We start from the raw sequence: 27,946 nt of genomic DNA, 5'->3' as shown, positions 1-27,946 counted from the left end.
ACCGACGAGCCTTATATCTTCAAATGTATGATTTTTTTCTGCTGTCTTCAATAGTCTTTTAGTAATTATAATAGACCAACCCCCATCCTATCTCCCCTCTGCAAGCACACACACACACACACACACACACACACACACACCCCTCCTCCCAAAAATAATGAAATGTCTTTCCTCCGGAGGTAGCTGAAATAATGGGCAGAGAGAGGGAGAGGGGGAGACCATAAACGATAATGAACCACCTCATTCTCCTTTTTTAATTCCTTCTCTGATTCCTCCCCCAACCCCCTCCTCTCATTCCTCCTCCTCCCCCCCGCATCCCACCGTCACCTACAAATTTTCTCATTTTTATTTTCACCCCGGCCAAGTACATCCACCTACTCCCATCTTCATTTCCACTCCTCCTCCTCCTTCTCCTCCTCTCTATCTTCCTCCATCCCTTCCCCAACCAGACAGAGCCACCGCCCTGCCATCTCTCTCCTCCTCCCCCCTCTTGTCTCCTCTCACTCCTCACCCATTTCTACATTGTCTGCAGCAGTCCCCCCCCCACCACCACCACCACCACCACCACCTCCTCCACCACACTCCCCCACCACCCCCGCCCCCCTGCCAGGAAGCATCCTGGGTAATTTCCTCCTGTTATTGAATTGGGACGGGGGGCGGATGGAAGGAAAGATAAAGGGATGGGCAGATGAACGGAGGCTTGGGATGAGTGCTAATGGAGCCGGTGGAGGATTCACAAATCACAAATATGCAGTACATCCTCCTCCCTTTTTCTTTTCCGTCTGTCTTCCCTTTGGCTCATGTTCTCTCCTGAGTAAAAGTACAAATGCCCTTCTCTCCCTCCTCTCCTCTCTCGCTCCCTCTCTCATAACAACAACCCAGACAAAAGACTCAGACCTTCTTTTCACAGAATGCTATGCTATTGAACTATCCTGCACTCTGTCACACACACACACACACACACACACACACACACACACACACCACAGACTGAACCTAATGCTCCCTCATGTCCTATGTTATTTCTATAGGTGAGTGAGTCATTGTTCCTCTATTCCTGTCTGTACTTTTGCTCCTCTGGGCCGAACACTATAATCTTTCTGCAGCACAGTCTCATCCTGACAAACACACACACACACACACACACACACATACAAAAATGCACATACATATTCTATACTTCCTGCTAAAACTTTGCCTCAGCTCTTCCTCGAGCTACAGGATTGAAAAGACAGACTGGTCTGACTTTGAATGTTTCGGTGGAGGTGGTGATAGAGGTGGAGGTGGAGGTGGTGATAGAGGTAGAGGTGGAGGTGGAGGTGGTGATAGAGGTGGAGGTGGAGGTGGTGATAGAGGTGGAGGTGGAGGTGGAGGTGGTGATAGAGGTGGAGGTGGAGGTGGAGGAGGTTGGGAGGTGAACGAACAGCACAAATTTTGCAGCTTTTCAAAAGTTGACTTCCAAAAGACCAGCGGCAATAGAATATTCTTCAGAGCAGTTTTTTTCAGTAGCATTAGTCCAGTGTATCGGCCAAAAGGTGATACGAATTTTAAGTGTGGAAACATCTAAGCATTAAGAAACTGTTTCTCTGTTTCATTGTTGGTGAGAAGTTTATTGTTCCAGTGTATCTTGGTCACAAGCCTTAAAGAAATGAAGGAATCCAGATTTTGAAAACTCTGATAACACTTTAATCTTTATTAGCAGCCTTCAAACATTTAAAAAAATGTCTTTGACACAATATAATGTACAAAAATACAGGATGTGTCAACAGTTATATCACCTCTTATGAAACATGTTGTTTTATTACAACTGTGTTTTCCTTTATGTGTCATTTATTGTCTATTTACAAACCATCCCACACTTGTGGGTGCCCACAGGAGGAGTCATAGATATTGACAAATCCATAATGAAAACTGTAATATGCTTACAGCTGCATTGTAGTGTGTTATAACCACTTATTACATGTTTATATAGCGTTTATAACGCTTAATAGGAGGGGTTAAAGTAAAGTGTTCAACTTCAAGATGTGAAATCCAACAGGGCAGAAAATAAATCTTAATTTTTACTTCTCCGACATACTTCAACTGTCTGATTTAAGGTACAGCATGTCAAGAACTGCAACACTGCTTGACGAAGCTCTCATAAGATCACCAACTGTGTGCAGACCTTCTGTCTGAATTTTGATCCAGCAACTGTTAAGTTTTTTGGATGTACGTACACTGTTGTTTGTTTTAGGTACAGTATGTCAGCCATGATGTTCAGGGCGCACAAAGACCTTTTTACTTTTTAAAAAAGTCTGCACATTAAAAATAGTTACAGTAATTTGGTGGCCTAATTAATTATGACTGCTCTGCAAATGCAGATGTGCCTTAATGTGGCTTTATTGAAAGCCTGGTTCAATGATGAAGAACCCTGCAGGGAAAGTTGCCACTAACCCTAACCCTAACCACAAAGTCACAGTGTGGCCTCAGCGTCACTTCCTGCTGCCACAGATCACCTCGCCGGAAAAAGGGCAGCAGGCGGAGACAGACCCTCAGTCAGCAGCTGCAGCAACCATGATCCAGCCAGCACAACCCCCAGCTCTGGGGCACTGGGCAGCCCCACGCATCAGCAAACCCTCTACCACTGCCGTTACACAGGTTAGACCTGGCGCTGCTGCTGGCCACCAGCCTGCTGTGACATCTGGCGCTGGGGGTTTGCGCTTGCTGAAGTCAAGCCAGATTTGATCTGCTACAGCCGCTGACCAAAGGTTCGTCTTCCAAACTGCTGCCTGTGCTCTTCCCAAGGAATCACTCAGGGTGGCGGGGAATGAGGAGGGGGGATGGGGGTGGCGGCTAGCATTAGCTTGCTAATTCTAACAATAACAATAATTATTTATGGTCTGATAAACAGAGAGAGAGAGCGGGGCAAGGAGGGGCTGAGCGAAAGCACTATGGGCAACTCTACAGTTAAACCAATGTATGAGAAACACTGAGCTACTGTATGACGCACATGCACATGCCTGGAGTTGTCTGATTGTAGGGGTTTAGGGCAGAGAGAGGGGAGCTGCAGGAGGACAGTGCATTTTTTAATTCTACTCTTTTTTGCCCTTTCTAGATTTCTGCCTGCCGCAGCTTCAGCAACAACAACGCTCACTTTAATGCAGAAAAACACTAAAGAAAACATGTTGGTTTTGCTCTGTGCTGGATTTTAACATGAGAGTGATAAGGAGAGTCGTGTCAATATGTCGGTGTGAACTAATTAGAACAGCTTTACTGAGGTTGTTGCAGGTGTGACGGTGTGTGTGTTTGTGTGTGTGTGAGAGAGAGAGAGAAGAAAATGAAAAAAAGACAAGAGGAGAGTGTGGATGAAGGTGTAAGTACTTAACTGTATGTGTGGGTTTTTTATTTTAATTGGAAGGTCAGTATCAAGCATACCAATTACAGAGCAAAAGAGACGTCGTCCATTTCTACTGCACCTGGCTCCTGAGTAGACCTTGTGAAGTCCCTGCTCAAAATGTCAGCTTTCATACTTCCAAAACACAGTTCACGAGTATTTAAATTAGGGGTATAACGATCCAGCGATGTTGATTTATGTATCGATTCAATAATAATCAACGATCCAATATCATCAATGCAAAGTGAAAACCTCAATCCACATCATCATCTTTAGGTTACGCCCTTATTTTGAAATTCTGTGTCACTGCGAAACAGCGGCAGGCAGATAACAGCAAGCAGCCAAGGCAAAGATGATGAGGATAACATTATTTCCTCAACAGACAGAGCACATACTGTATGTAAACAACATAACAACACAACCATTATGAGATAAAATACTCAGGAAACACAATGTTCCTGTCTGAGCATCTCACTCTGCTAACTTCTTGCAGCAACATTAGCCGCTCTGTTTCAACAATGTTTGGCTGAAAAAAACCTGCATGCAGCCCTAAACCAGTGGAACCACCCTCTGCTGGCCATTAGAAAGAATGCAGGTTTAAGTACTGCACCAGGTCAGATACTGGGGGGGGGGGGGTGGGGGGGGGGTACCCCACAGATAACCAGCAAAAAGCTGTGTAATGGGTGAAAAAAAAATACATATAAGTTCAAGGGTACAGGCATGGGCTCAGCTGAAAATGAAGTACACACAGGCGGGCAGCAAGTGAAAACAAAATTATTTAAAAATTAATTATTTTTCAGAATTAAACAACGAAAAAGGTGTGCAGTATATGTGTAATATTTTGACATCTAAATCACTATTATCACGCTGCAGTTGCTTTTATTTTAAAAAGTCAGTGACACAGGTTGAACCTTTGACCCTGTCGTCACATCTGTCAGCGACATTAAGGACTTCGTCGATAAAACTTTGCAGCCCGAGGATGAGGTGGCAGCCTACATGGAGTTCAAGGCATCCAAGAAGGATCCTTTGGAGGTTTTATGGTGGTGGAAGGAGCATGCTAAAATGTTTCAAGCGCAGCCAGAGAAAGAGATGTCTCCTCTGCTTGATTTGTAATTCAAGAACGGAGAACCCATCTCAATGTGAGTGACTGTAGCCTGTGTGCGTTCAATCACAGGTGCAGCTTTGACTTAGACATGACGTGGGTAACGAGTTGGTTCTGGTACTGAGCTTTATGGGTGACAGCGGGTGCAGGTTTTTAAAAAATGGACCCGTGCAGACTGGTTTAAGGCTTTTCCGCTTCACTTTTCAGACTCGGTTACGTCCACTTCTTTGATACAGTCGATTAGGAATATCTAAGTTTCTTTAGTCTAACAGACAGAAAGTATCTTTCACCCATCTACTGTGAGTTGGAGGTAGAACATTTTTTTAATCTAAGAAGAAGTTGACTTGTCAATAAGGTGGTAAAGGCAGGAACACGTTACCTGACGAAGTAGTGGACTGTAGAGGGACTCTGAAAAAGGCCAGAAGAGGGCCATAGATGTACGTGTGTTTTAACATGTATATGCTCTGAGTATGTGTATGTGTATGTGTATGTGTGTGTGTGTGTGTGTGTGTGTGTGTGTGTGTGTGTGTGTCTGTTGGACAGACAGACAGACAGACAGGCAGATATATTGGCATTCCAGTGTAAATTGGCACTTCAGTGTCTCTCCCTCTCCTCAGCTAATTAACTCGACGCTCAGGGGCCTGGCTTAATTGGAACGAGCACAACCCTCTGTTCGCCCAGCCGTTATCTAGACACACACACATACACATACACAGCCACACACACGCACTCACGCGCACACACACAGGGAATTTGACTGACAGTGAGTGCGTGGTACTGATAGTCACAGTGGTGCGGGGTGGAGTGGTGGTGGTGGTAATTGGGAACAATATGGAATATACCAATCCCCACACCCACACAGACACCGCTGAAATACCTTGCTGAGCATGCACGGCACTAATCCACGAAAGACGAAGAAGCTGATTTTCCTCACAATCTCAGAAGTCCTCCAGCTGTTCTAACAGAGTTTCCCTCCAGATACAACACTGTTAGACTTCCAGGACTGTGCGAAGTCAGGTGAGAGATGACAGAAACAATCAACCATAGCTTCTAGATTCTTGGTTCTGGTGAGAATTTTATTTTCAATGACGATTATGGCTTCCCTCAGTTTTCAAAACAAGGTTATCGAGATAAAATGATTTTGTGCCACATGACAAGTCTACAAATGTTGCTCCTGTTTTGTCTTTTATTTGGTAAATCAAGCGCACCCCTTCCAAGTGGCTGTGCTTGGCCCCTCCCCCCAAAGTCCAAACAGAAGTAACAGCGTGAGTTGAAAACAGCGAGTCACTGTGCATCATTTTGAGACTTTGCTGGCAGAACTTGTAAGAAGATGGCAGAAAGAGAGCCATTGGTTGAGAAGAAAGGTAAAACAAACTAGATTTCGTGGAGTCAGACTTGGAACAAATTCCAGATTGCTACAGCACATATTCTGGGTCCAAATTATGTCAACAATGCAAGACGGCAGCGCCCATATCCAGAATAATTTGGCTTTATTTGTGTTCAGTAGGAGGCAAAGGAGATGCAATGTCCATCTTTATACACAGTCTGTGGTCTGGAGCAAAGGAAAAGGAGTGTGATTGTAACAGAGCCTCAAAGTCTACCTAGGGTGGATGGATGGGTCGACAAAACGTGGGACTTTGCCAGGGGGTTGTTCAAGGAAGCAACGAAGTTGACTTGTCTTCTTGACCACGACCATTCCCTACACATTATAAGGTGTTATCATCACCCCAACATCATCACCTAACTTCAGTTAAGTACTTGTTTTAGATTAAATGTTTAAATGATTCATAATTTAAAAAAATGGAAATTAATTGATAATGAACGAGTGCCAAATGGTTGAATGGAAAAACTACTCTGTATCCATCAGAAACCTTTTTGATTCTGAGACATGAGAAAACTTGTCTAACTGTTTCTCAGGTCATTTGTTCACATCTTTGGAAGCCAGCATAAATTAGTTTTCAGATAAATATACATTCTGTGCAGAGAATACACAAACAGCGGGGTCGCATTCTTAATAAGAAGAAATGGTTTTGGTCCACTGACCTCCACGACTGTCAGACTGAAACACTCACATTTTTTCTCATTACAGTGTTTTAATTGCACGACGGTGTGTGGGAGTTTTCTTCCTAAGCAAGGCATTAGTGGGCCTCCTGGTTTCCTCCTACACGCCTGTGCTCAATACTCGAGCGTACAAAAGAACCTGCTGGTTTGTCAAGCTTTACTGTATGATCCACTCTGGGGGAGATTCCCGTGGTCTCAGGGCGCACAGAAACAAACATATTCTGTCTGACGGCACAGACAAAAACAAATTCAGAAACAACGTGACACCGCAGCCTCGCACTTGTCTCCGCTGTTTAACATGCAGCTCTGTCGCAGTGACCTCACGTACCTTGTTGTTGCTCATGCACTGCAGCTTCATGTGTTTCATGTAGGTGGTGGTGAGAGGCATGTTGTAGTCTATCACCTCCAGCACCAGGGAGCTCGGCCTGTCGTTCTCTGGAGAGGACAAGAGAAAAGACAAACATCAAGCAGTGACAAAGATCTGTCCCCTGATTTTTACCTGTGATGCTGTGTTTACATCACGGGGGGAAAAAGGAGGTTCTTTCACAGCACGTCCTGCTTTGCACCGCACAGGATGCTCGCAGGGAGCGTGGGAGGCTCTGCAGCAGTTATTGGCAAATTGGAATATGCAAAATACTCAACCTTAGTTTTTAACAACATGAACAGGTGAAGTGCTTCGAGACAACAAAATACAGTGTAGTCACGAACCAGACCTGCAGAAAGCACAGTGCAGTGTGATAGTATTAGTGATAGATATGAACACATTATGAACATTTGCAGCAGTTGCAGTAGGTAAAATATTTCCGTAACCACTTATCCTGTTAGAGGTTGTGAGGGAGCTGGAGCCTTTCCCAGCTGACAATAGGCGAGAGGCAGGGTTCACCCTGGACAGGTCACCAGACTATCACAGGGATGACACACAGAGACAGACAACCATTCACACTCACATTCACACCTACGGACAATTTAGAGACACCAATTAACCTGCATGTCTTTGGACTGTGGGAGGAAGCTGGAGCACCTGGAGGAAACCCACGCTGACACAGGGAGAATATTCAGACTCCACACAGAAGGGCTCCCCCAGCCCGGGTTCAAACCGGGAATTCTGTTACGTTTACATGCACACTAATATTAGGCCTTTTTCCAAATTTAGCATTTTCTAATAAAGATATGATGGCATATGCTGGTATTATCCAGGTTTTAATAGTATTCTTTGGACATGTATACAGCACATTCAGAATATGCGTCTTAACTGCAGTTTATACCCCAATTTGCGACACACAGCCTCTTGCCTGTTTATGGTCAGCTCTGTGTGTTGTCAGAGATGTTGTACACAAACCAACTAACCAACCAAAAGTTTGCAAGGCTGGGATAGAGTTGCCTGCTTAAAAGAAAAGCCCATTAATTATATTTATTTATTTATTTTATCTACTTCTTTAAAGATTACTTTTTGGCATTTTGTCTTTATTGGACGGGAAAGCTTTAAAGTGAAAGGGGGAAAGAGAGAGGGGATGATGCGCAGCAGAGCATCACAGGTTGAAACTGAACCTAAGGATGCTGCAGCAAGGATGCCCTGAGATAGTGGACGAACAAAAGCCCACATTTCTGGTCTGATGTAGAAACACACCTATTTTTAGACTTACTGAAAGAGTTGGATATCAACAGATTTTTGGATATGCACAAATATCACAACACTGACCTTTTCAAGAAGTTGGTTGAAGGAATGAAAGACGAAGACTGTGTTCGCAGAGTACAACAAGTAAGCAACCAGTGCAACAAGTTTGAAAAAATCCTACTTTGATGCAAAGACGCAAAATGGCACAAGCAACTTCAGCCGTTTCACTTTTTAGATTTTGACATGATAAACGACATGTTAGGGCACGATACTCAGACTATAAACAGCTACATGTAAACATGAGTATTAGTGGAATGTTCATTTTCTTGTAGGAATATTGTCTTTTTCAGAATAGGGGCATGTAAATGTTGTCATTGTTCCATGACAGGGGAGAATAATGTGTATACTTGTATTTTGAGTCTGTTTTTCAGTCCAGGAAAGCGTCAGTGATCCTCGATCATTACTGAACCACAGCGGTGCAACTGGGCTCTAAATATTGAGTTAGTCTGTTTTTCTTTGGGTCCTCGCAGTGATAAGACTGAAGAGGTTTAAACTGTGATGTCTCAGTCCTTAGTATATAAAGCTGATAATGATCTAGTCACAATAGTGCTGACCCCAGACTGAGGATACCTACCTTGCTTTGCCTGGAGGCCTGTGACAAGAGGCCGGAGGCCAATTAATAAACAAACATTAATAATTAATATGTAAATAATTAGCCTGGACCTTTGGAACCTATGGGGTCTAATTTGATGCTTTTTTGTTTGCACTTTGACACCTGATATACATACAAAAAAGTACAAAAAATTCCAGTGTGACTCAGTTTATTTTCATTTTGAACTTAGTCTAAGCTTCTGTTTCAGTTGAGAAGTTTCAAGAAGAGCTTTGCTAAAGCAGCATGTTGCCTGTTATTCCAGCTTGTTAGAGGAAGTATTGTGCACTTGATACTTCAGAAGGAAACAGTTTCTATTTAAATCTGCACCTATTTTGATGTTAAGCTTCCTGTTCCTGTTACTTTTACCAATGCTGGTTTCTTCTATTCGTATTAAAGTGTTGCTCAGAGGGATCTTTGTCTCTGTCTGCCCTTTTCATAGTCAGTATGGTTGAGCCATTCTACAGCATTTTTTAATACCTTTCATAAAAATAACATCATCTATTTGTAAGGAGGACTTATTAAAGACAACTGATCCCAATAGTGATATATAATGTGTATGCACAAGTAATGACATTAGTAAGACATTATATACAGGTATAATGGTACTAAATCGGTGAAGGACTGGGGATTAGAGCACTGAATGTGTGATAAAATAATAATATAATAATGTAGGAGCAGTCTTGATCAGTCACATTCTGCAACTTTTAAAACTCCCTTGCAATAGATATTAACAGTGGCACTGATTGTGATTCAGCTTCTTCATAGAAAGGTGATCATGTACCAACACTGACTGAAAGACACTTAACAGAACAAAAATATTTGCTTGACAACACCACAGACTATCACCTGAATCAAAAGCTTTCAAAGCCTCAAGGAAAAAATAGTATTTCCTGCAGTGCTGCTGTGTTGTAAGATCTTTATTTCATCATCACCTCCTCAATTTCAGCTTTTCAAAATGTTCTATAATGACTTTACAATTCGTAGCTTTTCATAATTCCCTAAATGCACTGCATGTATAATAATAATCTCATCTGTGAAAGCTGGCTGGTCGTCTTTGAAACCCACCGACTGTTAATGCTGATGTCTGTTATCATGCTTTGTCAGAGAGCCAACACTAGAGGACCCTCTAGAGCTGGAGAGCAACACAGACAAAGAGAAACAGACTGACTCTGTTAAGGCCTTTAAATCCAAACTATGAACTCAGCTTCAAGTCTTAACTTTCTGTTAGCTGCCTATCATTTGTTTGTGTGTGTTTGGGTGGTGTGTCCTAATTCCAGGTGTCTGTGGTTGAGAAGGCGCCGTGTGGCTCAGGTCTGTTCAGCAACACCTGGAAGTCACCTCACATCCTCCTGGATCCATAGTCTTCGTACATGTCTTTAATTTAGTCATCCTAATTGTCCGTACAGTAATTTTGCTTATTGGTCTATTTGGTACACACGACATTGTTGCATGTCTGTCCATCCAGGGAGATGAATCCTTCCTGAGGTTTTTCCCAGTTTGTTTCCATATTTAAATGGGTTCTCCTTATCTGATCGAGGGTCTAAGGGCAGAGAATGATGTGCTGTGCAGATTGTGAAGCCCCCCTTAACGCAAATTTTTATTTTGTGCTCATGGTCGATATAAATAAAGCTGACTTGATTTGAGAGAGTGAAGAGATGCAGAGTTATAACATAAACTAAAGGTATACATTTCTTTCTCTGTCCAAATGCCCACTTCAGGAGCTTCTCTCTGCTTCACAGAGCTCACTTACAACCCTGACTTCATAAAACTTAGGCCTAAATTCAGTCGATTACAGTAGTACAAAAAGAGTAAAGTTGATCAGTTTGAACATTATATGTCTTGTCTTTATACTGTATTCAACTGAATATGGGTCCAACAGGATGAGCAAATCATTGCAGTCTTTGGTTTTACACTGTGTCAAAATATTTTTTGGAATCGGGGTTGTATAAGGAGAGAAAGAAAACACCAAATAAAAGCACACAATAAACCACACTATCTCTCAATCACCCACACTCCTCTCCTCTGCTTCCAGTCATTAATCTCCTGACCTCGTAAAGGACGTGTCTAACGTCTGGAGCATCTACAGAATGGACATGAATACGGGGCATGAGATCAATAAGGCTTAGCAGAATAGACAGGACTGTCATCATTGATTGGTGATTGATAGTCGTGTAGGAGGACGGGAGAAAGAGAAGAAAGAGAAGAAAGAGAGAGTGTGTGTATTCTCCAGAGAGGGACAGAGTGTGATAACTGACTGATTATGTGACACAAAGCTGCCACGTGGTCTTCAACATGAGGCTCCAGACCCCTGATCGGACAGGACAACAATGATCTTGGACAGGATAGAGATGTCTGCTTCTCTCCAGTATAAAGGAACAAGACAGCACTCAGCTTGTGGTGCTCAAAGTACCAAAAAAAAAAAATTTCTTGAAAAACTCTACAGCAATGTCTCTTTCCAAAATGACCCGGCTACTCAAGATAATCCACAGACCTTGTTGTGAGCAGTTTCATGAAGGAACTATTTTCTTTCTACTGAACTACACCTGCCAACCGTATCACCACGCAGAAGGAAACATGCATCTACTGCTAGCTCATCTAGCACCACTGAGCTAGCTAACGTTACAGCACAGTCAAGGAGGACGCTAACATAATGTTTACATCTCACACTGTCATGAGCACAAGCCTCAAGCTCATGAGTAGATGCACACTTGCTTCTGTGTGTTGACATGGTTGATGGGAGTAGTTGGGATAAAGAAAATAGTCCCGACACGAAACTGCTTGTGTCATGATTCCTGGACCCGACAATCGTATCACTACGCAGAGGGAAGTGTACATCCACTGCTAGCTCATCTAGCTGAGGAGGACGCTGTTTATGTTACATCTCGCACTGTAACAAGCACGAGCCTCTCGTCCATGAGTAGATGCACACTTATTGTTATGCTTTGATACAGCAGGCAGGTTTATTTTGGTACAAAAAGAAAATAGTTCCTACATGAAACTGCTCACAACAAGGTCTGTGGATTATCTTGAGTAACCAGGTCATGATTTCTGGAAAGAGACATTGACGTTGAGTTTTTCCAAATTATTTTCTTGGCACTTTGAGCTCCACAAGCTGAGTGCCATCTAGTTCTATTATACTGGGGAGAAGGCAGACGTCTCTACGGACGAGACCTCCAACACTCTGCAACTCACATCAAAACAATCTAGACTGATGAACAGCAGAACAGGTAAAAGGAAATATATTGTTTTTTTTATTTCAGGGTGAACTGTCCCTTAAACCTGAGGAACATCTTCAGATCTGTAACAAGACAAAAACCATAAAAACCTCAGCACGCAAAGAATGTGCACAGTAAATTATGCACTTAACACAAAAATTAAGCTAAAGATAAATGGACTGTTGGTATTCAGCTCATGTCCTTTTAACTTTGCTCTGCCTTAAACAGTTTAAGTCAAGTTTATTTTATTTACACATCTTAAAATTACTCAAAAGGTTTTACAATTTGCACTGCGAGCAACACCGTCTATCCTTGGACTTTGATTTGGATAAACAAGACTTCCTAAAAAAAACTCGTTAAAAAGGAAAAACAGAACAGAAGATTGATCACTCTTTTGGGACGAGGTGACATGTGATAAATATGTCCAGAATAAATTGAGATAACACTGACACTGTGCTGCAAATTCAGACACACTTGAGTTGCAATTTTGTTACGAGAAGGCTGATTTTTTATTTTTCTACCTAAAGGAAAGAAAACTCTCTCACTAACCTACGCACACACACACACACACACACACACACACACACACACAGACACGCTCACACTCACACAGTGAGCCTGCTGCCTGTGTCAATGAAACATGGCCCTGGTCCACGCTGATTAATTGCATTTAATAATTCACAGCTGAACTTTAGTGGGAGTCACTTCAGCGTAGCGATAAAGAGGGCTGAGGTCGTGTGTGTGCATGTGTGTGTGTGTGTGCGTGTGTGCGCATGTGTCGGGGAGAGGCCGAACCCCCACAGGGTCGGAAGGCAATTAGCTGCTCTCTCTCTCTGAGTGGCAGCCAGTGAAGGCAACACACACACACACACACACACTGAGCTGAAGTATCACGGCTGCTGTCATTACTCTGTGTGTGTGTGTGTGTGTGTGTGTGTTCGATTGTTTGCTCAGCTTATTTCATCTTGTGTGTGTGTGTGTGTGTTCGATTGTTTGCTCAGCTTATTTCATCTTCTAATTAAATATCTTCCATTATGTCCTGTGGAAACATCATATCTTCATTTTTCATTTTGTAATTTTACCTTTTCTTTTTTTCAATCAGTGATCAGCTGATCCAAACAGACAACTGGTTCGTTTTAATTCATGTAAAAAAAAAAAAAGGAGGGAGTTCAGAAGTTTCTTCCTCACGTTTTTTTTTTTTTTAAACAACAGCTTTTACATTTTTCACATAGAGGACTGACTCCATGATGTCAGCAGCATCGAGGCTTCTGTCTCAATCTGGTTTGGGGTACATGTAGTGACATTTGAAGGCAACTTCTCCCTGCCAGGACTCCCCTCTCACCTCTCATCTTCTACACCTCCTTTTGTCTTCCTCTGCTCAGACTCGTATTATTTCTTCTTCTTCTACATTTCACTCTGTCTCTTTATACCCTGTACTTCAGATTTCCCCTCCAGCCCCTCCCAGCAGCGCCGGTTCTTTCTCCCTCTCCCCCCCGACTCTGTGGAAAATGAGCTCGTTTCCTGGGCCATTTTCTTTGTTAAAAGCCATTAATTTGGCTAATTGAGGAGAGAGACAGGACACTCCAATGACTCCTCTGTTTAATGAGGGACGTGGAGGAAAAACCAGGGGGGGAAGTGGAGTGAAGGAAGGATGGAAGGATGGATGGAGGGTATGAGGATGGGTAGAGAAGGCGATAAAGGAAAGGAAAAGAGAATGGGGCGACGAGGGATAGGGATGGGACAGGAAGCTTGGAGCAGCGTAGAGGGGGATAATGGCAAAGAGACGAAGAGCTGGAAGCGAGATGGTGGGTGGGAGGCATGGAGGAGAGAAAACAGAGAGATGAACAAGCTGGAGGGGGGGATGGAAGGATGGGTAGCAGGAGGGGGTGGGATGAGGGAGGGATGGGAGTGTGNGGATGGGGAGGAATGTAAAATGGATGTCAGCATCTTGTCTTTCAGCTGGCAGCTAAAAATGTCCAAGCTCAGATACTCTGACAATATTTCCTGTTGAAGGACTGAGGGCATCATTAAATGTTATATTTCCATACATTCCATATTCCTGTTATTACAAACGACACATGTCAGAGTCTGGTTGCTCCTCAAAGGACAGGTTTGCCTGTTTTTTTTTTTAGTTAGTCTTAAAACAATACTCACATGCCATGTGTACATTGCAATAATTGGGTTTTTCTCTTCATACTGGCCTTAAAGATATCCTTAATGAACAGGTTAGTCCTTGCTTCTTACATTGAAAAACTATGCTCTAAATTTTAAAAGACAAACAAACAAACAACAAAGGCTGGACAGTGATACCTTGCTGAGCTACAGCAGAGGGACAGTAAAACAAAAAGGGAGTTTTGTATAAGAAGGAGCAAGAAGATACTACTCTTAATTTGGATTAATCAGACTGCTGAACTTTTGTGATAGTTTGAATTTTGAAATATATTTTTGCACAGAATAAGGACTTTACATTTGATCTCTGAAACTGGAATCCTGTCAGGAAGGGATCTCTTCTTCCTGTCAGCAAAACAAACATCTGAGTGTTGTTTTAGATGGACTTGACAAAATGTAAACCAAATCTAAAAGGAGAAAGTACTCAGATTTTAAGCCTGGTATACACCGTGCGATTTTGGGCTGTCACAGACAAAAGATGTCGAACGTGAAAGAAGTGTGGTGATATCTTTGGTTGTGGCTCTAAAATGGTTGTCCTACAGTACGTCGCACAAAGAGCAGGCCCAAGGATGGCCGTTGTCACAGTCTGACAATTAAACAGCCTGGGATAAAATTCTGACAGTGTCAGAAATTTAGAAATAGAAATGCAGCATGAAATCACTGGAGCTAAACCCAAACAAACAGACAGATAGCAGCTCGTAATGTAGGCAAAATGCCCTAAAATAAATGTGTGGAATTCCAGCAAAGAGGAAAACCGTGTGGAGATGTGGCAGCAGAAGCCTTGTCTGTATGATGTGTCCTCCAGCTCTGACCATGATCGCGTAAAGAAGGATGAAGCATGGAAGGAAATAGAGGCGGAGTTACAACTTCCAGGTGAGCAACCTAGCAGCTAGCAAACCCTCTATGTTGTGCTTCACAGTTGGAGAAGTAATAACCCGTGCAGCATCCTCGTGCACTCAGTATGGGAAGCTGTTGCATCGTACATCGTTGCCTGTGATTCAGTCGGCGCTGTCATCGTACAGTCTGCAGACATCAAACTTGATGTCGTACACAAGTTCATTACAGTAGATCCATGTCGCACAGTGTAGCTGCACTAAACTTAAAAGATTGCTAAATTCTCACAGTCTGTAGGAGGCTTTACACGCCAAAGTATGTTTACAGGTCTACATATGTGAAGTCTGATAAACGTCCTCAAGTGATGTCACGTGAGTCAGCATCAGCTGAAGACTACAAGTTTAAAACTGATAAAAATCTGGAGGTTAGAAAGACGACGAGTGGGTTTACCAGACCTTTGGAGCCTGCTACCCATCCTGCTGCAGGATGGAGGCTACAGGCTACATTAGCTGCTATTAACATACATAACTGAATCATAAGTTGCACTGTGGGTAATGTAGGCTCCAGGTTTTGACAAGGAAGATGAATTTGTGGAAATAAAAAAAAACCCTATCTCTGGATCTGCTGCATTGATTCATCGACCGATGTGACAACGTTGTATTTCAATGTCAAATCAGTGAAGTACTCCTTTAAGTTTTGTTTGGCTTCTTTAGGTTGTGGGATCATAAATGCAGGCTGTGTGATGTCTTTCCTGACAGCAGAAATACTCGTGAGCAACTCACATTCACAAATTACGACAGCATATTTGCTGTCATGCCAGAAAGAGAAAAACAGATCAGTGTCATGATATAACATTAAAAGTTAATTGTTATAACAAGATGTTTTTCATGTCATCATCGAGATATTTTCATGTTATTACAACATACAAACTCATCATGTTGTAATAAGAAACATTTCTTTTTAAAACAATATATCATTTATCTTATTATAACATAAATTATCTCCTATTATAACATGTTGTTATAAGGTAAAACTCGTGTTTGAAATATGAACAGCGAGTGGAGAAGGAATAAAATGAGGAATATTGTTGAGACTCTGCTCTGGATAATACTGTGAAAAGGATGCATACACTAACTTAAAATGCATGGGGCTGCACAAAAGGAAGAATGAGTCGGAGCCTCTGGAGGTAGCGTCACTTCTCATTGATCAGCTGGAGGGGCAGGAAGGCTCCACGGACACTACTGGAGTACGTATCACAGAGAGTCCGCTCGGCACTTGGATGAAGTGACTGAGGGGGGTGGTTTTTCAGTCTACTTTAGATTAAATTAGCTGCGTTCCCATGGAAACCACACTGAGTCTAACCCGTGTATAACGTGATACATTTGCAGGTCGTAATAACGTGGAAAAACATCTTGTTATAACAATAAACTTTTTACGTTATAATATGACACTGATCTCTTTTTCTTTTTCTAGCATGGCAGCAACACACTGCTGTAACAAACAGAGGGAATTCTCCACATCGGACTGTTTGTACATGTGTTTGCTCATTCTTACTTTACATCTCTCCGTTTACATTAAATTAGTTTTGGAGTATCATTTTTAGTGGAACGAAGGTAAGTCAGAAAAAAGGAAAACACAGTGGAACTTAACATCAGAAATCAGTGACCATTAGTTGGATCTTTAATTGTCTCCTTGCTCAGATCCTGTGGAGACTTCACAGACGCCGCTCAGCTCGGCCACAGGCTGCTCATCAACATGACTGACAGGTGTGTTGGCACGAGGAAGGCAGGACCACTGTGACAACACGCCTTTTATCTCGAGGAGAAACGATGCATATTTCAGCTTTAAAAACAGATACAGAATGTGTTTATTCAATATTTCACACACTCTTTATTTCTCATTAAAAACAAACCCCTGCTTCCACCCAGATTTACGTCGCAGGAATATAAATCTGGATAAAACAATGTGATTTGTAAAATTGTAAATGTACTATTTGTCAGAAAAATAAATAAAAGCTTAACAAGATAACTGCTGCAAAGTTTTATCAGTGCAAGTGAAGTGGATTTTTTTTTTTTAGAAAACTTTCCGTGTTTTTGAATCTGCTGGATTTTATTTTTGTTTCTTTACAATCAGACGACGTGTTGACGACTTTGTCAAGAGAGGGGGAGAGCAAACATGTGAGAAAGAGAAGCGAGGGGAGCGAAGAAAAAAGGTGAGACGGACTCTAATTGAAAGACATTTCAGGGAAAGAAGGTGAATAGAAGAGAGAGATGATAAAGATGCAGAAGAAGAGTGAGAGACAGGAGGGATTCCTTTGAGCTTTCATGTTTTAATGGAGATGCAGAGGAAGAAAAACAGCAGAGCGAGAGGAGACTTCATATTTTTCTTTGCCAGTATCAGGCTTCAATTTCATGCCAATATAAACTGTTAAATTCTATTAAACTGAAGTGGAATTAAGTGAATGAAGAAAGAGAGAGAAGAGAGGATCACCAGTGGAAATACTGACTAAATTTATGTTTTTACAGTGTTAAAATCATTCATCTTCTTTTATCTGCTCATGTCGACTCTGACAGTGATTTTACACTTCAGTTTGCTCATTAGTTTCACAGAGCAGCATTAGGAAGAACTAAAGGCAAAAAATAAGTATAAGCAACACACAAAGAAACACAAATAAAATCATTTAATCCTTTCTGATAGAATTTACAGTGAACTAAGATACACACACTGTCTCTGCTTTACCTTATAGACAAGGCCTGTGGTGATGGATTTAAAATCATCCGTCAATCAGCTGAGATACTTTCCAAAGTTGTTTTATCTGTTCTGAGAGAACTCTGCTGCCACAGGCCTCTGATGGAGAAAAGTTTTGGTTGTGGTTTTACTTCCCTCTGGCTGCTGCAGTTAAAGTGGCAAAATATCTAAAAGAGTGCTCCACGGATGAATCGCTGCACTCTGATGACACTGTCACACTCACGATGACAGAAATGTACATATCCAACCATTCAATATCACAAAATTATAAATTTGTGAAATTTATAATTTCACAAATTATATTGTTCACAACTAACAAACACTTCGCTTTAATATATGTTTAATTTTGTTGTTAGTTGTTGTTGTTGTTTTATAAAATAATCCATATTAGATGATATCATCAGACCATTTAAAGCAATCAGGTACAGAAGAAGATGCCACACATTTTTCTTTTTGCTTTTGGCCATAAAGATAAAAACAACTAAGTGTAACTGCTCCAGTGCAGTAAAGTTCACTTTTAATTGACTCCACTAACAAACATAAAATGGCACATGGGATAAGTTAACCTTTGGGGCTTTCTGCCAGAAAGACCTTTCTGAAAGATTTTTTTTTTCATTTTAACCCAAACCATCATCTTCTTCATAAAACTTCAGGGACACCTGGCTTTAAGCACTGAAGGAACACTTCCCCAAACAGCCATAAAACATGGAGTAATAATAACAAGGTCATTTAACAAAAGTATTGTATAAAGTATAAATTCAGCTAAATAATAACTGTCAAGGTTCAGAGGCATGTCAGCTGTTTTTTGCAGGTCACTCATTATTAGCTCAAGCACTTTTACACTGCATAAATTAGCCTAGCAGCTACAGACTTCTCCTCTACTCGTAGCTTAACAAATACATCTATGTATTATTTATAGTTTTATTGCTCACTGTTGGTTGAAGTCTCTGTATCGCCCAACAGAAAAGCACCGTTGAATTTCAGCCTGCGTGCACGTTTTTTAAGCCAAACATTGCGGAAACAGAGCAGCTAACGTTGCTGAAGAAAGAAGTTAGCAGAGTAAGAGGCCTGGCCAGTCAGGTAGCATTACATCATCTTTTATCTCATAACAGCATCGTTTACATACAGCACATGCTCTGTCTGTTGACCCGCATTTTCTCTAAAATCGAAAATATTTTCACACTAAATAAATAAATAAATAATATCCTCATCGTCCTCTTGGCTGTTTCCCATCACCTGCCGCTATTTGACGGTGACACAGAATTTCAAAATAAAGGCATATCCTAAAGGTGATGAAATGGATTAATGTTTTCACTTGGAATCGATGATTGGACGGTTGATTATTAAAACGATATATTGATCCAGATTGATGGATCGTTACAACCCTAGTACATGGGGAATAAAGCTAATTTTAAAGTGAATCTGATTCCAAAAAACAAAATCGACGCAGCAGAACCAAAAATTATCTTTTTTATTTCCCACATTCTTCCTTCTTGTCAAACCTGGTGCCTGCATTACCCACAATACAACTCGGTTACCTGACAATTATGCTAGTAGCAGCTACTGTAGCCTGGAGCCTCTGGCCTGCAGCAGGGATGAGCAGCGGGCTACAGCAGTCTGATAAACTCACTTCTTTTAACTCCACACCCCTAAATTTTTGTTCATTTTCAAACTTTTCCAGACCAAACTGACGCTGACTCTAGTGACATCACCTGTGGTTATTCACTGAATTTCGCCCCAACAAGGCCTTTATAGAACAGATTTTTTTTAGAACACACTGAAACAGACTTTGATATCTGCAGAGTTTCCCTTTTAAAAAGTGCATTTTCACGCTCAGAATTCGGACACAAATAAAATGATTGAGGGTAAATATAATACACTTTATAGTAAATGAACAGCCATCATCACTTGTTTGTGCCAAAGAGATAAGACTGCATTGAAACAGCAGCAGGATCATAACTGGAATGATCCCACTAAGATGTTGGCTGCAGTTTGTGCTGCATAAAAAACATCTTCCTGCTCAAACTGAGTCGAGAGGACTCGCTGACTTGGAGGTTTGCTGCAGTGTTGTGTGTTTGTACCTTTGTAGTCCTGTCCTGTGGTGCTGATGTGCATCCTCTTCTGACACTCTCCACAGCTCATCAGGAAACGAGTCACCGCCTCTCTGGGCAGGAAGGCATACGTCTCGGCTATCTGTGAAAGAGACATAGAAAGAGACAGTGTTGTTCAAACTGTTTGTCTAGTTTCTGAAAGCACCGATGACACAAAAAGCGTCTGAGTGGTTTAATGGTGGTATCTGAACAGAGGCACAGTGCAGACAGACTTCATTTCTTCTACATTATCTATTTTCACCTGTCACTTTTCTGATCTCAACGATTCATAATGATCATAATGTGCATTTAGTGTTGAAACATTTGAAGCACTGAAAAGTTTTGTTACATAAAGAGAGGAAAGTGGATGTTTATGACTGAATAGCTTCTGCAAAAACACACTGCACAGTTATCTGGGAAATTATGTTTTTTCCCTCATGTTCATACTTTGTGTGGCGCAGTTTGGCAGCAATGTTGTGTAATTTAATTTCTTTATTTCCCAGAATGACTTTTTAACAGCCCTGAGTTGCATAGACATGGTAAGAATCTGAGGAAGGAAGTTTCACTTGATAGAAAGTGAGAGTCACTTCTTTTACCCCAAAGACGTGTGATCTGTCCGTACTATAATCTCCTGCCAGAGTGCTACAAACAACAACTTCAGTCTGACGGACTGACACCAAAATATAATATTTACAGTTGATTATTAAACCACTAAAACATTTTCTGTTAGAGCTCTTTATCATTCAAGTCATGTTGTCTACATTTCACCAAATAAAAAAATGGTCCCAGAATGCAGAGACCGGCCTCCATTACCTGTTTGTCTCAAAGCATTTAAAGATGGATTTTTTTTTTTTTAAGAGTCACTGCACTCCTCAGCAATGCCGAGGATATGAGGTCTATAAATTAGTGGGTGTGTTTGAATGTGCATATGCATAAATCAAACATTTATTCTGGAAGGGAGGCACAAAGACACAAAAGAGGAGGGGAGGAAGGGTGGAAAATAGCCAGCATGGGTGGATGGGGGGTTGCTGTGCAGCATGGACTCTGTGTGTGTGTGTGTGTGTGTGTGTGTGTGTGTGTGTGTGTGTGTGTGTGTGTGTGTGTGTGAAGAAAGGAGGGGGTAAAGCAAAGGCAAATGTCACTCACAGCCTTTGGTGGCACTCAGACCAGCTCCTGGCTTCAACTATACTGTATATACATCATATATACTGTGGAAGGACACAGAGGACAGTCTGACCAACCTAATCTGTGTGTTGTTGCTTTTTAAAGAAGACAGACAGAAAAAGATACATGCAAATTGCTATTAAATAAAATGGAAGGACAGGACATGTAAAAAAAAAAGTAATAAAAAAGGGACATAAACAGAAGACAGACAGAGTTGTTTCAGCTTTGTCCCTCTGCACAGAGATCAAGCTGTGGAAGCTGCACTTACTCTGTTTCACCAAAAGAGGGCAGTGTCACCAGAGCAGAAATACATAAGCACCAACAGCACAGGTTGGTTGGTTTACTGTCAGCTCTCTCTAAACTCCAGAACTGAAAATCTGAACATCCGCCTCCATCATCAGCTGAAGGTCTCCACAGGTTTAACAGTTTCTTTTAAACTTGGTTTGAACTTTGAGGTTAGAGTTATGTTTAGGATAATGGCTGCATAATTTATTAGGTCCAGTATTATCATATATCCTATATGTGCAAGCTGCATTTTTAGACACTGGCTTTTGGTTCTTTCTCCTTAAACACTGTGAATCTTGTATATTTGAATATCTTGACTGCAAGTTAAAACTCATGCATGACCCTGACCCAGGGAACCCAATGTTTTTTCTGGTTGTTACTGGTTACTGGTACTGGCTAAGGCAACAATAAAGTTTATCTTGGGCACGTTGGTACAATGGACAGCCAAGAAAGGACGGCAGGGGAGATACAGACACCAATACAGCTGGGCTGGAGAGCCACAAAAAGGTTCACAGGCTGAGATCAGTGCAAAATAATGTTGATTTATTTAGAACACACGTGCACAAAAAGAAGAGTGCTCAAAGTGCAAAAAATAAACGTCTCAGTCCTTCACTATCATCAATGCACAGATGTTCCAATAAATCAACATTTCATTGCATTGATCTCAACATGTGAACCTTTTTGTGGCTCTCCAGTCCAGCTGTATTGGTGTTCCTGTATCTCCTCTGCAGTCCTTTCTTTGTTACTGTAATTTGAAGCATTCTTTGGCACAAGAATTTCCTTTGGGATACATAAAGTTGAACTGAATTGAGCTGAATTAAACTGAACTTAGCTGAACTTAGGTAAGCCAGAGGCCTGTACTAAGAAGCAGGATTTGAAGTTAGCGAGGTAACTACAGGGTTAACTCTGGGTTTTCAGTGCTATGAAGCTGGTTCTCTTTTTACTGGGATAAATTACCGTGGCAACTTATGCTGACCAGGTTATGTTCAAAGCATCAGATCACAACCTGTCTACAGCCAGACCTCTGACCAATCAGATCACTGAAGAAAGAAGTGTCCGGAGAGACAGGTAAAAACAGAGTGTGTATACTTATATAGGTCAGCAGAATCTTTCTGTGATTACTCTGGTTTTAAAACAGACATTCTAACAAACAGATCACTTACGACACTAAACACATAATTATGACTTTAGCTGCATTTTAACTTTGACAGTGTGGCCGTCACATACTTTGATTACACTCTGATTCTGTCACTGCAGCTCAGAATAACATGAGACACCTGTGTGATGAAATACAAACACATTTCGTAATTTATTAGAAAAAATATCCACACTGTTAATTAGCTGTTAGAATTACTGAAGCCAGATAACGGAAACGTATCCTTGGTATGCTGAAATGGCTTCGTAGTGCAGGTCTCTGGAAAGGGTTGACAAAGAAAGGAAAACCAAGGTGGAGTGGAAGAGAAATTCTGGAATAACAGCGATGCTGATAATGAGGGTAACCCACTTACACACACTGTGAGATGTCCACATTCTGTTACCTTTCATTTTCTATTGTTTCAAAATTAATTCAATGGACTCTCTTTTTTCCTCTCTCTCTGACAGTTTTTTAATTTCAAAATCATACAGCAGCAGAAATATTTGGAATAAAAAATTCAAGTAGGGCAGCAGCTAACAATTATTTTCCTCACCAGTTAATCTGCCAATTATTTTCTTAACTAATTAAATTAATAGTTTGTTCTCCAGCTGTCAAAAACTTAAAAGATTTTTAGTGAGAAGAGAAAAAAAAAGGCAGCTCCACTGACACCTTCTTATCAAAATACCAAAACACACAAAGTGAAAGTCAAAACTGACTGGCTGAGTCCGCCAGTTTAGTTTCAGAAAGATTCAGAGTGAAATTCATCTGATCAGAAACTGAAATGTTACGAGACAGTAAAAGAGGAATGAAGCCCAGAAGAAGAGGAAGAGAGAAAATGACGGTGAGATAGGGAGAGGACAGAGTGTTAAGCAACAGATGACACAAGTTATGAAAGACAGAATGCACTCTGCAGGGTAGAGGTTGGAGGGCGGCCTGAGACACAGGAGACAAAGAGGTGTGAAAACGAAAAAGAGAGAGGTGACAGAGTGAGAGCGAACGATGAAGATGAAACAATAAAGATGACAGAAAGAAACCAGAAATAATCAGATATTTAAATTCAGAATGAAAGCAGAAACTGTCTGCCACAAAGCAGTACTCTCAGCATGTCGTATAAAGGCTAACAGGATATGACTCTTACAGCTTTGTAGGTCTTTTTCTGGCCGGCGTGTTTTGGAGCTTTGCCGGGGTCGGTGCTGATCTCCACGTGCATGGCATAGATGATGTCGAAGAAATCCTCCACCACCGCCACGCGCTTCAGGGACGAGTCGACCCCTGATACACCGTCCACACACTGGGAACACAGAGGGGGAGACATTTAGACTTTTTGGCTTTTGATCAAAAGTTTACAGTGAAGACAGACAGGAGACATGACGACAACGAGTCTGTTTATAGCTGTTATTAACGTGTGTTGGGTGATTCGATCACAAGCTGACAGCTTGCGTGTAAACGACCACCAGGACGCATTGTGATCCAATCACTCAGACCACTTGCCGAGGTGGTCTGAGACGCATCTGACCTCATATCTTTTTCTGACAAGCTCTACATCATCAATGCTGGCCGAGGTTGTTTTGATGACAGCGCACTAACGCTCTATAACTTGCCCATTTAACAAAGAAGTGCCCGTCCATCGTTTTGCCATGTTGAATTCTGCTGACAGCAAACATTTAATTTCCTACATGCACCAATTTGTTCCTTTTCTGCATCAATTTATGGTGCAATGTCTTTAATTGTGTCAATAAATCTCTACTACTTTCATGTTTTTACTGGGGGGGACAAAAGCACATATCCTAAATATTGAGGGGAATGTGTCCTTTGCGTCCCTCTCCCAAAAACACTACACCAATGGCTAACGTGACGAGCATGCTAGCAAGAGTGTGAACATTATAACTGTGTGCGAGGCCCTTTGACCTTGTAGCATAAGTGACGTAGTTAGTTAACAAAATTTAAGCCCAAAAGGTCAGCTGGAGACACATTAGACACAGGTGTGAACGTCGATGTGTCTCCGCTGTCCACTTGTGTTCAGATCACCAAAACACATCTTCATACCAGGTGTAAAAAGGCTCAAAGTGATTGGCAACAAAGATTCCCAAACAGAATCAAATCAGGGATGTCTAAACCAAAACACTCAAGATGAGCTCAAAAAGTGAATTCAAGTGTGAGAATGGATCCATTGTGACAGAAACATGTTTGAGGCGTCAGCTCAATATGGTTCAGTGTTTGGATGATGTCACTTGTTGCATCTAGAAACTCCCAAAGCTCATTAAAACTGTTTAAACTAGGTGTAATACATATCAAAATAGTACGGCTTATTTCCCCCTAAACGTTATTCAGAAAGTGATAGACAGATGACAGACGACAGAAAAAAGCATCATGTTTTTAAAGTTTAATCATCAGATATAAAGACTATCAACAGCTCAGGGAGTGATGCTTCTGCCTCGTGCAGGAATAAAACAAAAAAAAATAAAATTCATAAATCTATTAGGCGATAGACAGAAAACTAATAGCAATTTAATTAATATATGCATGCAAAAATGACAAATATTACAGTTGTTCATCTGCGAGGATTTGCTGATTTTCAGTGTTTCATATCGATAAACTTTATTAATCACACAGACACACAAACAGGACCTATACATGTATTAAATGGAGAGATGTCAGAGCGAGGGGGGCTGCTTGGACAGGCGCCCTGAGCAGTTGGGGGTTCAATCCCTTGTTCAAGGGCACCTTGGCAGTGCCCAGGAGGTGAACTGGCAACTCTCCAGCTACCAGTCCACACTCCATGGTTGGTCTGTGTGGGGTCTTGAACCAGCGGCCCTAGAGTTCCCAAGCCAAGTCCCCATGGACTGAGCTACTGCCGCTCCATATCACTGTAAAGTGATTATATCCAGGTTTTTGATTACTGGTCAGACAAAGCAAGACACATGATGACACGTGAGTTTAGGGAATTTGTTACTTGTGTTTTTCACTACTTTCTGAGAAAATGATTGATCAAATTATTGGGAGAAAAAAACAAAAACAAATGAAGTGACAGTGAAGTTGTTTGTTGCAGCCCTGCGTCTGTTTGTGATGATGTGACTTTAGTAATGTTAACAATAATAAATTAGATTGTAAGTCAACCAGGGACACTTTGAAAACAGAAAACTAGCAACAAAAACAACTGAATCAATAAAATGCTAAAGTTTTAACTTAAGATTTAAGAAAAAAAATTATGTTAAAGATACTTAAAAAAAATTAAAAGTGGAGGCAAACAAACAGCTCCAGCGTCCTGAGCATCAGTGCGAAGATTTAATCTCCTCATGGTGCCTCACAGTCTTCAGACCTGAAACCTGCAGCACTTTCTCACTAGACCACAAACAGAAAATGAAAACAAGGATGTTCGTTTCAAATGCAAACTCAGTTACTGACTCCTGTCCTTACTCTGCACTATTAAAAACTCATTTACAACTTTCTGTTTAAGTTATGAGTCATCTGTAATTCACAGTAACTCTGTTTCTGAAGAGTTGCTGGTGAGATTCATACAAACAGGCTTTTCAGAGCAGAGTGTCTTTTACATTTGAGATCAGAGGACTGGTGCTTGCAGATCTCATTAAAGCTGCGTGACTACAGATACAAATCAATTCAAGTTTATTCTGTTGCATCACATTCTGTGATCTTTAGTCTTGTTGATTACAGGCAGAAAATTATTATGCTGCATTTGTTGGCATCAAGCATTCGTCACATATTGCAGACGGAACTTTTCTGGCTCCAGTGGGGATTTGAACGTCAACTCTTCGCCTCCTGTTCATAAAAAAGAAGACAAGTGTTCTGACAGGCTGCGTTGGTGATGGATTCTGAAAGTTAGTCTGAGTTGACTTATGACTGTTTATCACGACCACACTCGAGGGAGGCTCGTTTCACATTTCACAAACCTCTCGACTACGCTCACATGCAAGCCTCAGTACTCGATTCCATTAATTGATCAGATCCAATTTTTTGTGTAGCTGTTTAAAACACAGCCAATATCAGATACCAGTGTGAAGTGCTCACGGTCCTGAACTGACCTGCAGGTGCAAAGAAAAATAACAAAATGGTCAAACACCATGCAATCTCACATATTATTAAACATGGAGGCTACTGAAGCCAGCGTTCAGTGTTTCATTTATAAGTTGAGGTGCAGTGGAAGCCAGCGGTGAGAAGAGAATTGCTCGTATTGAAAGTTGAATTTACAAAGAGCTGTGTTATGACAGTTGTGGGGTGTTACAGACCTCCTTCTGCATCAAAGGATACATTATCCTCGTTGTCTGATTGTTTGTCATCTATAAATTATAATGAATTGGTTTTAATGGGGGATTTAAATTGGGACTGGTTAACTCCTGCATCTGATTCTTTTAAATGCTTCTGTGATTCAGCGCATTTGACCCAAATTATAGACTCGCCAACTAGGCCAAACCTTAAACATCCTGAGAAGTCGTCGCTCCTTGATTTGTTTTTAACCAATGTTCCACAGAAATTCAAAGCTACTGCTGTTTTTGCAAATGATGTTAGTGATCACTGCGTTATTGCTAGTGTGAGAGACACAAGGTTATCAAAATGTAAACCACGTATCATAATTAAGAGAAATTTTAAGTTGTTCTGTGAACAAGCTTTTTTAAATGACCTTTATCTTTGTGATTGGACCAAGGTAAATTTGATCCCAGAGCCCGAGATGGCATTGCAATATTTTAAATCATTATTTTTGGACATTATAAACAAGCATGCTCCTCTTAGAAAATATAAGATTAAAGGACGTGATAATCCGTGGTTCTCAGAGCAACTGTCTGATATAATTCATGAGCGAGATCTTGCTTGGGCAACTGCAAGAAAATCTAAAAATAATTTAGACTGGCAACATTTTAGGCACCTGAGGAACAAATGTGTCTCTCAAATACGTAAAGCTAAATCAGATTTTTATGTTAAAGAAATGTGTGACAGTACAAACAACCCTTCTAAATTCTGGAAAGTTATTAAATCATTATCTTCAGGCTCCAGGGACACTGTGCTGCCAAATGCATTAAAGCTGAATGATGAAATTATTACAGACAAAAAAAGTATGTTAGATTCCTTGAATCAGCACTTTATATCTTCTGGTTTGTTGTTTGAGCGTGAAACACAACAAGAGATGTGTCAAGAGGATTACTCTTTGCCCAGGGAAAATGTACCTTTTGATTTTGATCTTGTTCCTGTTACTATAGAGGAGGTTTATGCTGCTCTTATAAGGTTAAACACCAAGAAATCCTCTGGCCCTGATGGGTTGGATCCTTACTTTTTAAAAATTGCGGCTGAACATATTGCAGAACCTTTGACACATATTTTCAACCTGACTATAAAACTGGAATAATACCTAATGTATGGAAGACAACATATGTCACTCCTTTATTAAAAGGTGGCGACCCATCAAATCCCAATAATTATAGGCCGATATCTAAACTATCTGTTTTAGCAAAGGTGTTAGAAGGGCTCATAAGTGACAAGTTGAAAGATTTTT

At 41.1% G+C, this 27,946-nt stretch overlaps 1 protein-coding gene across 1 annotated transcript in view; it reads right to left on the bottom strand.

Annotated features, from left to right (window-relative positions):
* The window catches only part of LOC126402875 (nucleolar protein 4-like), a 245,629-nt gene that overhangs the window by 161,204 nt on the left and 56,479 nt on the right, over window positions 1–27,946 (bottom strand). The window contains exons 2-4 of the mRNA XM_050065193.1: window positions 23,582–23,734; window positions 19,851–19,962; window positions 6,865–6,971 (exon numbers count right to left, since the gene is read on the bottom strand). Coding sequence (XP_049921150.1) covers window positions 6,865–6,971; window positions 19,851–19,962; window positions 23,582–23,734 — 372 coding nt within the window. The remainder of the gene's footprint in view (window positions 1–6,864; window positions 6,972–19,850; window positions 19,963–23,581; window positions 23,735–27,946) is intronic.

Source organism: Epinephelus moara, chromosome 16 (genome assembly GCF_006386435.1).
Source record: "Epinephelus moara isolate mb chromosome 16, YSFRI_EMoa_1.0, whole genome shotgun sequence".
In the NCBI taxonomy this organism is placed as follows: Eukaryota; Metazoa; Chordata; class Actinopteri; order Perciformes; family Serranidae; genus Epinephelus; species Epinephelus moara.
Note: the sequence above shows the minus strand (reverse complement) of the source record. Positions and strands in the feature narration are given on the sequence as shown.